General features: G+C 38.0%; 1 protein-coding gene across 1 annotated transcript in view; it reads left to right on the top strand.

Annotated features, from left to right (window-relative positions):
* Positions 1–2,580: 2,580 nt before the first annotated feature.
* Positions 2,581–10,917, top strand: part of LOC107040956 (TNF receptor-associated factor 4) — a 12,698-nt gene continuing 4,361 nt past the window's right edge. The window contains exons 1-2 of the mRNA XM_015261289.1: positions 2,581–3,105; positions 9,239–9,343. Coding sequence (XP_015116775.1) covers positions 2,929–3,105; positions 9,239–9,343 — 282 coding nt within the window. The 5' untranslated portion in view covers positions 2,581–2,928. The remainder of the gene's footprint in view (positions 3,106–9,238; positions 9,344–10,917) is intronic.

The raw sequence follows: 10,917 nt of genomic DNA, 5'->3' as shown, positions 1-10,917 counted from the left end.
ATCGCTGATCGTAACATCACTGGCAAAAAATATTGTTCGAGTGTTTCAACTTCACACTCGTAAAAATTTCATCTCACTCGTATCGAAATATACTATTTGGCGATACCTGCCTGATAAGTGCCCTTTTCGAAACGGTTTAGTACGCGTAAAGTGATCGTTTTCCGCATGGCGTGCGTAAAGAGAATTTTCATGCATAAAGCGAAGCTTTATGCTAGTACTATTGCGCACTCGTATCGAAATATACTATTAACCGAGTGGAAATTCTGTTCAGGTCTCGATCAGAAACTGATCAAGTCCGATCCGAAATGCTGATCAGGCATGTTACGCCTCCACCTTACGTTTTTCTACTAGGGTTTCTCCATCTACCATCATTAGGCATTAATTAAATTTAATTTTTTTGAGAGAAAAAATTAGTAACTTCCTAGCCGGGAACCGAACCCGGGACCTCCCAATGTCGCATCGGGTCCTCTTACCATCTGAGTTACCAGGACACTTACGAATTTCCCTCTCAAATTGACTCATACCCGAGTGGCCATTCTGTTCAGGTCTCGATCGGAAACTGATCAAGTCCGATCCGAAATTCTGATCAGGCATGTTACGCCTCCACCTTACGTTTTTCCACTAGGGTTTCTCCATCTACCATCATTAGGCATTAATTAAATTTAATTTTTTTGAGAGAAAAAATTAGTAACTTCCTAGCCGGGAACCGAACCCGGGACCTCCCAATGTCGCGTCGGGTGCTCTTACCACCTGAGTTACCAGGACACTTACGAATTTCCCTCTCAAATTGACTCATACCCGAGTGGCCATTCTGTTCAGGTCTCGATCGGAAACTGATCAAGTCCGATCCGAAATTCTGATCAGGCATGTTACGCCTCCACCTTACGTTTTTCCACTAGGGTTTCTCCATCTACCATCATTAGGCATTAATTAAATTTAATTTTTTTGAGAGAAAAAATTAGTAACTTCCTAGCCGGGAACCGAACCCGGGACCTCCCAATGTCGCGTCGGGTGCTCTTACCACCTGAGTTACCAGGACACTTACGAATTTCCCTCTCAAATTGACTCATACCCGAGTGGCCATTCTGTTCAGGTCTCGATCGGAAACTGATCAAGTCCGATCCGAAATTCTAATCAGGCATGTTACGCCTCCATCTTTGTTTTCCATCTCAATGTTTTTCCACTAGGGTAGGGGAAAATTTATTAGGAGTATCTTGTCATCCCAATGAATGAGAGTTGATATTCGTCAGGGCGATGAATTTCGGTTGTATTAGGTCTTATTTACATCGTTCCCTTCACAATGTCGATCGATAGAATTCCGGTATTCGACGTCATGTCGTGTATACGAAAGTAAATATTGTTCTGTCCCGTGGAATGTGATACATGAGCACACAATTTAGTGGAATGTATGGGTTTTCATTTGGAGATTGACACAGGGAGATGTGCTTTGATTGATTATTATGAAGAGAGAAAAAAATTGTACAATTTAAAATTGTTTGAATTAAGAAAATTGTTTTATTTGAGATTGTCAGCAGAAATTGTTTCATCCGAGAAAATTGAATAATAATATGAATCTGCATTCTGTGGATAATCCCCCATGCATAAATTTTTGGAACAACAAAAATTCCCTAATTTCTTTCAAAATATTTTTTTTTGTATTGGACACGTGGGAAATTGCTTTTGTCTTCATACAGCATAGCTATTTTCGGCCGGGCTACGCTGTACTTTTGGATATTTTCAGTTTTTTAATTTTTCAACTAAATTACATGGAAAAAATTTGAAAAAATTCATATCCAGTCAGTAATGTCTGTGATGTGTTAAATTTGGCAAAATATTGATATTTTTTAAAACATTTCCCTCATAAATAAATGATAAAATTTATTTGCAAAACGGTGGATTGTTTTTTATGAGGTATCAAAAAAATTCTTGACTTTTCCACATCTAATGAAAAAAAATTCAGATTTTAATCTTTAATTACAATGGAAATGTTGATTTTCACCTAAGACACTGGGTTAAATCCTGATTTTTAAACATTTCTTCGTTGCAAAACCAAAACGATAATTAAATTGAGAAAAAAATTAGAATTCCGAATCTAATCGAGTTTTCTGCAATTTTTTGCAGTTTCCAATAATCTTTGAATTTACCGTAAGTGTAGAGCTACTTTAAATTGAATTTTTGGACTTTTCGTACCCAAAAAATTCAGAACTTGAATTTGAACGGTGACAAAGTCTCCATTCGGGACCAAAAGACCCAAAAAAATTAATTCTCCCCCTTCAGGCGGCCCCAGCTCTATTAAATTACCCCCCGAATTGAATTAAATTTGATACTGCATGTATTCATAACTCAGGCATTCAGAATAGTTCATCTCCCTCCCAGCCAGCCCCATTCTTCACTCTTCACTCGGCTCTCAATCTAATCGTTCTGTGGCATGGTGTGAGTGATACGTATACCCACACATCCAGACCTGATGAACGGCTCGAGAGAGTCGTGTGGCCCGGCCCCAGGTGGGGGATCTTCGCCGCAATCTCTCTCTCTCTCTCTCTCCTCTTTCTCTCTCTTTCGGTCGACAACTGGCTCCTGACTGGTGGCTGGACCCGGAGCGTTCGGGTTCAGTCAGTGAGAGCAATCCGAGCGAGTCACATCTCCCGCGCGTCCAGGGAAATTTCAACTCGAAAATTTTCGTTTTTACTCCCCCCCGAGTATCAAATCGTTCTCGAACCTTCATACTGTAGTCGATGCAATCACCTCGACCGGATACACGCGTTGTCGGAGCGTGAAGCCGCAGTTTCTCCCAGTGTTATCATTGTTTTTGTAATTTTTTCTTCTTGGAACTGAATTCCAACTGGACGTTTCGCCGATTTCTTTTCCATTGTTTGAAGTGGTTTTCGTTGAGTGTGGAAAATAAACTCGATTTTTGAGTGATTGACGATGGTGAGGGGATTGTCACAGTGGACCAAGACCCTGAGCTTTCCTGCCAGGGTCTCACCTCAGAGACCAACCAAGGAGTCTGCTAAGTTTCATCTTAGTCCAAGCTCAACTCCCATCTCACCACCAAGTCCTATCAATGATAATATTATGGACAAAGCACCGATTATTGCTGATGAGGTTTGTTAATTACATAAAAACCCATAATACCCTTTTTTCATTTGAACGAAAAAAACTGTTTGTTATGACATCAAATTTTTTTGCCTTAATTTAAGAAATCGAAAGGGTTCTGTTTGATTTTTTAAAATAAATTTTTATTTTCGACAAAACTTTTATTCATTTTTTAAAAAATTTAAACAATTTTTTTCAATTTCCTAAAAATCAAAGTTGGAAAAATTGACTTTTTTTCAAAAAACTGATTTTTTAAAATTCGATTTTTTGAAAATAATTAAAACATTTTTTTAAAATAGAGGATTAAAAAAAAACGCTTTTTTCTACTTTTTTTTCAAAAAATAATTATATTCAAATAATTATTTTGGAGAAAAAAATCCATTATTTCATTGGAAAAAATAAAAAAAATTTACAGATTGAATTTGACCCATTGGATTTTTTCCAATAGTTACATATGAATGCAATAAACCCCGTTCAGTACACAACAAAAGTGAGGGCACTGAATAGGGAAATAGAGAAGCATGAGGTGCGGTCTTGTCGATGTAGTGAAGAGTTATCCTCTCATCTTCACCAACTCTGGGAGTATTTGCTTGTAGTTGTGTGTTTGCCCGTTGTAATCCCTTGCAGCGATGTACACTAATAATAGTAATTCCTCGTTTGTATATGTCCGCGGTGAGAGGGAGTAAGAGTGGGAGAGGGAATGAAATACTTGATGGGGCCGGCGGAAGCGTGGGAACCGAGCGAAACAGATGGCATGAATGTTATCCTTGGTGAGGCCCTCCGGGATATTGCAAAAAGCGTGCCAACGGATTCTTGAGAACAAAATTTTGCGAAGGATGGCACTGCATGAAGTCGAGTATTTTTCGCCATTGAAGGATCTCTCCCCCCCCCCCCCCCCCCCCCCCCCCCCCCCCCCCCCCCCCCCCCCCCCCCCCCCCCCCCCCCCCCCCNCAACGAAATTTTCGACTCGAGTCAAAAATTCCAGCAGAATATCTTGAGCTATGCGGTGTTGATGTTACTGTAACCCTTGTGTCCCTTGGGAACCTCGTGACCCTTGTGTGACCCGTGTGACCTTTTTTATAGCTCTTAATGTTCTCCACAAAAAAAGTTTTCCAAAAATCTCGCGATTTCCATTACATTCCCAGATACTCAACAAAAACTGGACTCGCTAAATGACACGGAATCTTTCATACTTCAGTTTTTGCTGAATATCTCAAAATTCAAGAGAGATACTGGGATTTTTATAAGAACCTTTTTTGTAGCTCTTCAATTTCTCCATGAAAAATTTCTTTACAAAATTTATCGTATCTGGCGTAGCTTCGGAGATATTCGCTAAAAAACGATGCAACAATAATATGTCATCAATTGGCTTTTAGACACGTTTCCCACTTCACCGAATCGCCGCGCTCTCGCATTGCCCCCTCCCCAACACCCGAGCGCACGCCTCTAGGCCTCTAGAGGTAGAGGGTGAAACCCCCGAACAGAACGGAAGAAATTCCTCATGCTTCCATCAACTCGTTAGATAACATCTCGCATTACCTTCGAAACGGGGTATTGTATATTCCGCGTTACACATAACACAAAGGTCGCGTTCCTGCCACGGTAATTAGTTTTTCTTCTTGCGACCCTCGTGACGCTTAATAACTTATGACTTTTATAACCCTTTTGACCCTTGCGGCCCTCGAGTCTACGGGGACCTATTTTACAGCTCTTAATTTTCTCCGCACAGAAAGTTTTCCAAACATCTCGCAATCTTCATTACATTTCCAGATACTCAACAAAAACTGGAATTGCTAAATGACACTGCATCTCTCACACTTTAGTTTTTGCTGAATATCTCGAAATTCAAGAGAGATACCGGGATTTTTATGAGAACCTTTTTTGTAGCTCTTCAATTTCTCCACGAAAAATCTCTTTACAAAATTTATCGTATCTCGCCTAACTTTGGAGATATTCACCATAAACCGATGCGACACCACAATTTCATCAATTCGCTTTTAGACTCGTTTCCCCACTCCACCGAATCGCCGCGCTCTCGCATTGCCCCCTCCCCAACGCCCCAGCGCACGCTTCTAGGCTTCTCGAGGTAGAGGGTGAAACCTCCGAACAGAACGGAATAAATTCCTCATGCTTCCATCAACTCGTTAGATAACATCTCGCATTACCTTCGAAACGGGGTATTGTATATTCCGCGTTACACATAGCATAAAGGTCGCGTTCGTGCCACGGTAATTAGCCCTTCGACATATCCCAAGTTTCCCGGAGTACACACAGCCTTCTCAAACTCGTCCTCCTCCTTAGCAAACGGAAGTCCACACCAGCCGAGTTGTATTGTTCCCCTCCCCCTGGAATTCCATCGTTTGGAACCACCTTTTACATGCCGTCATACCCATATCATGAGTAATATTATCCACTCGAAATGCCTGAGGATGTCATCGGCATGGGAATTTCATGAATCGACAAAAAAATTGTTTTTTCTCGCACTGGTTGGGGACATGAGTCACTTTGCTTCAATTCGAGCAAAATCGAAAATGAGAATATTTATCGAATTAACGTGACCTAATAATAACAGAGAAAATTGTTGGAGATTTTATTTGGAGGAAAATTATCGACCACTTTGAAAATTCGTTTTGTGAGAGACAGAATAAATACAAGTAGACCTCTGTACATCCATGTATACCATCCGTTATTCCATCGTGACGTCAGCAGATTAGACTCCAAGATTGATACCACATCCGAATATCGTTTAGTCCCATGCATAAACATGTCCCAGATATTTTAACGTAAAATTGAATTCGTCGAAAGTTCACTTCGGAGAACACGAGGAACGAAATGACGGTTAAATTCCGAAGAGAAAGAGGGAGAAAGAGAGATTGCGTCTCTCACCTAGATGTGGCTATAGTAAAAGTTCCTCGACCTTGCCGGTCGTGCAAGTCCAAGCGTGCACAACAGGAAAGGCAGAATACATGATTTGTCCGTCTCCCTCGGTCCCTCTTCCTATTCTCCATTGAAATTATTCTGGAATAGAAGAAATGGAAGAGGGAAAATAGCATCGGGTGGATTTCATCGGTGATATCATGGACAAGAAGAAAATTTTTTAGAAACACGTGAAGTCACTGGGGAATTCTGTTGGATGTCTATTGAATTTTTATTGAAAAATTCTTCAACTTTTCAGCAAGTTTTTTTTCAGTCCAAATGCTGAATAGAAAATATTCTGTAGAGAAAATCTATAGAGTTTGATTTTTCTGTGCAACTTGTCTCAGAGATGTTTCTATAGAAATTCTTCGACTCGAATTTTATGTTTTTTGTGATTGTTCGATGAGAGGAAAAGAATTGAGTGAAAGACAATGAAAAATTCATGTCGAGGAACTTCTTTAGAAAATCTGATAATAGAAAAAGTTCTATAGAAAGATTAAATTTTTCTGATTTTTTCTGACATTTTCTATAGAAATTTTTCAATTTAAATTTTCCAACTATTTTTGTTTGATTTTCCTCATCATCGGACATAAAAATAGAGTAAAAAAAAATTGAAAAATTCATGTCGAAGAACTTCTATAGAAAATCTGACAATAGAAAAAGTTCTACAACAAGGTAACATTCTCCTGATTTTTTCTATAGAATAGATTCTATTGGACATTTTCTTAAAAAAAAAGTGCAGTGGCTGCGGAATTTTTTCATACGATTTTCAATATAAATTCAATAGAACTCCAATAGAATTTCATTTTTATATACAATTTTTTTCATTGACATTTTCTATAGAAATTTTTCGGCTCAAATTACCTAAATGACAAAAATAGAATGCAAAAAACGTGGAAAATTCACACTGAGGAATTTCTATAGGAAATGTGTCAATAGGAAAGATTCTATAGAAAGATCGAACTCTACAGATTTTTTCTATAAAATCGATTCTTCCGGACATTTAGTATAAAAAACGCGCAGTGAAGTTGCGGAATTTTTCAATAGAATCGGCGAAAAACTAATAGAATTTTCAATAGAAGTTCAAGAGAACTCCAATAGAGTTTGATTTTTCCATTTATAGAATTTACTTCTTCGAGACATTTTCGATAGAAGTGTTATAGCTTAAGTTTTCTTTTCTTTTTCTGATTCTGTTCGATTTTCCGCATCATCGGAGACAAAACTAGAGTGAAAAAAACTAAAAAAATTCATGTCGAGTAATTTTTATGGAAAATGTGTCAATGGAAGAATAAAATTCTACAGATTTCTTCTATCAAATAGAATTTCTGTCGGGCATAACTTAAAGCTGCGGAATCCTATCCTATTTTACTAAAGATGAAAGAAACGTGAAGTTGTTTTATATCGAAATATCTCGAAACTGCCTGACCGCTAATCCTTAATTCTCATTGGTCAATATGTGACGCGAAGTTATTCACAAAAAAAACGCGCCATTTTCAAATTCTTCAGTGACATAATTTCAAATTCTTCAGAGATAAATTTTTTTTTCACGTCATATATATATAATATATATATTTCACATGTATATATATTATCGGTGAAATTAATAAATTCTGTCCTTTTATGGGACCGATTATTTGAAAAAATTGAAGACAATTAATTGAAAATGAAAAATTCTTTATAGATTCTTTTACTCTACTTCGCTATTCACTTCAATCATTAGTCGAATTCTCTTTAATTGATTATCAATATTTATAAGGTATTCATGAGAAAATGAAATTTAATGAATTCCATTTCTTCATTTCAACAAACGAATAGAAAAGCGCGCGCGAGAGCGCGCGCATAGATCTCGTTTTACAATAGAATAAAAAAAACTAATAGAATTTTCAATAGAAATCCAATAGAATTGTCTCGCGAATTCGCTACCGTTCTATGAAATTTTTTCGTTTGCGAATTCACCCGCATCTGTATGAGATGCTGCTCTGCGTGAAGTCGCATCGCTTTCTGAATGAAGTTTTCGCATTTTGTTGTTGAATTGTCGGTGGGAGGTGGACCTCGGTCAACGGTCAGGTTCTACGACCTTGCCGGTCTTGCAGGTTTGCGCCTGTTTCCACCCGTCGAGCAGGTATAAACCTTGTGGTATTGGTATCTATGTCGGAGGGATATTCGCGTCAATTATTCGAGAGATGTTGCATATGCAGGAGAGGAAATGCTCACGGATCTCTCAGTATTGTTAATCATTCTTTCGTAAAATGGAATGAGTCATTCGAATGCGGAGGGAGAAGCATTCATTTGAATATTTCCGGGGCCGGGGCAAAATGGGTCAGGTCAAATTGATCGAGAACATCTTGAGATTGAGTGGAATTAACCATTTGGAATGATGAAGGTGGACTCCGTAGTTAGTTTTTTGGAAATATCTCGGCATCTAGGGGAGATGGCGAATTTTTTGTTAGAAGCTTTTTTGTAGGTCTCAATTTTTTGCACAAAAAAAGCCGAAGTGAAAATTTCGATATCTCGTATAGATTAGGGGATATTTTCATGCAAATGTGCGGAATGAAATGGTGAAACGAAATGCATCATTCCGTCTTTAAGAAATATTTCTAAATCTAATGGAGATATCAAAATTTTCATGAAAATCATTCTTGTAGCCCTTGAGTTCCTCTACAAAAAAGTTTCACATTAAAATTGTGATATCTCGCTTCATTTCGGAGTTATTCTTCAAAAACTGATTTGTTAACAAAATTCGAATAAAAAGAGAGGAGAAAAATAGTCCTTCTGAGATTGTTAATTAGTCGAGATCGACAGAGTGAATTTAAATTTTTCTTTTTTCATTTTGAAGATATTTTTTCAAGCTTCGAAATAATATTTGACGTAATCAAATCGCATCATTCGTTCCGAACATATTAAAGATTTCATGAAGTCGAAATTGTCGTTTTCCTTCGGAGCTCAACATTGTTTTGTTTTCATTTTCGATTTCGATGGAGTAAAAATATAATCGTTGAGGAGGTCCGCATAATAATAGACTCATTAATATCCGAAACTGTCTAGTCCGGTCGACCACCCACGTGGCACCACTCGAGGCGTCTCCCGCGTCGAATCCCTTTTTTTGGAAAGATCGAAGGGATCGTTTTGTTTATGATAAACGCATCTGCGGCTGCTGTATTATTAACTTTGTTTGTTTTTGTCTTTTCAAACAGAGTGACTTAATGAGGGCGTTTTTTTGTTCCAGACGTTTCAAGATCTCGAAGCAGAGAAAGCTATAATGGGATCAATTGTATATTGCATACATCATAAGGACGGATGCAAATGGTCGGATGAATTGAGAAAGTTGAAGGTACTATTATTGAAAATTTCACCGAGCTATTCATTTTTAGAATCTATTCAGTACAATGAGGTGGTCTAACTCGATTCGTCGAATCGAACGATTTTCGTAATTGTGTAATTTATTTTGATGACGAGGAATTTCAGGAGAAAATATCAAGACATTTTTTTCTCAGAAATTTCATGACCCAAAAGAATGTCTTGATATTTTCTCCTATTTCTGAGAAAAAATTTCTTGACATATTAACGACATAATTAATTTGTTCATTGTGCAACTTTCAATATTTTTTTATTTGATTTTAATCTCGAGGCCACGAACATGAAAAAAAAACTATTGAAATTCGATAATTATTCTGCGCCATTAATTCTCAGTCAAAAGAGGACGGAAAAATCTGAAAAATGGTTTAAAAAATTCGTTCATTTCATAGAAAACGAATGAAGCAAGTTGAGCGTGATCTGAAGAGGATAAATAATTCCAATAAATGTTGAAAAATCCGAGGTGGGAGCGCCGCCATCTTTGAAGCGCCGTCCGGCAGAGGGAGGGGGTATCCAAGCAAGATGTTGTTCATACCTGCCAACCATCTCATATTTTTCAACATTTCTTAACACTCGACATCATGATAAATTCGAAAAATCTAGCACAAATCTGAAAAAAATAAAGTGATATAGATCGTATACTTGAAGAAGTCTCGTGAGATTTTTTATGTTCAGCTCAAAGTTGCCATGTTTTTATGAAAATTCCCCTGATACACGGTACACGGCCCGGAGTTCGGGAACAAAAATTTGAAAATTTAATTACTTATGATATTTTTTCACTACTTATGCTATTTTTTCATTGATAGGGCTTTTCAACACTTCGAAATAAGATGTCAAATTTTCTCAAATTTTTCAGAGGCTTTAATGCAGTGTAATTTAAAAGATCGGAAAAAGTGCGGCGCGGCGCTCATAGCGCGACCAACGGAGGTCGCGGGAGGTCGGGGGTTAAAATTATTTATCTTTTTCAAATCACTTTCAACTCGTTGCATCGAGTTCCTAGAAAATGAACAAATTTGTTAAGCTTTCCTTTAGATTTGTTCATCTCTTTGACTGGGAAAAGGAAAATTCAACAGAAATCCAATCGAATTTTCCAGCGGATTCTCTAGATTTTTCTATTTTTATTATTATTATTACTAGGGGGCTGCGCTCCCTGCTCGCTTCGCTCACTAACCCGGGGGAGGGGGTTCCCCCCCGGTTCCTGCTCGCTTCGCTCCCCCCCCCCTCCGTTCCATGTGACCGAGCGGGTGTGACCGAATATGAAAATACAAATTCATCGTTTTAATTGCCTTGAATTCAAGAGAAGAAGTCCCAAAAGCAATCAGCATTTTTTGTATTATATATGAGGATATTGGGGGGAATATTTTTAAAAGTTGTAACTGAGAGTACCTCCTAAATGGAATCCAATTTCAGATGAAAAAAAAAGCTGAACTTCGAAAAAATTTTCGGGCAATATTCATATTAATATTCATATTCTGTATATTTCATATACAGACTTGGATTTGGTGGAATCGCTGGGCATCCCCCATGGACACCCCCCCCCCCCCCCCCCCC

The sequence above is a fragment of the Diachasma alloeum genome, unplaced genomic scaffold, assembly GCF_001412515.2.
Source record: "Diachasma alloeum isolate Michigan unplaced genomic scaffold, Dall2.0 Dall_scaffold_00349, whole genome shotgun sequence".
In the NCBI taxonomy this organism is placed as follows: Eukaryota; Metazoa; Arthropoda; class Insecta; order Hymenoptera; family Braconidae; genus Diachasma; species Diachasma alloeum.
The sequence above is the reverse complement of the archived record's forward strand: the minus strand, read 5'-3'. Positions and strand labels throughout refer to the sequence as shown.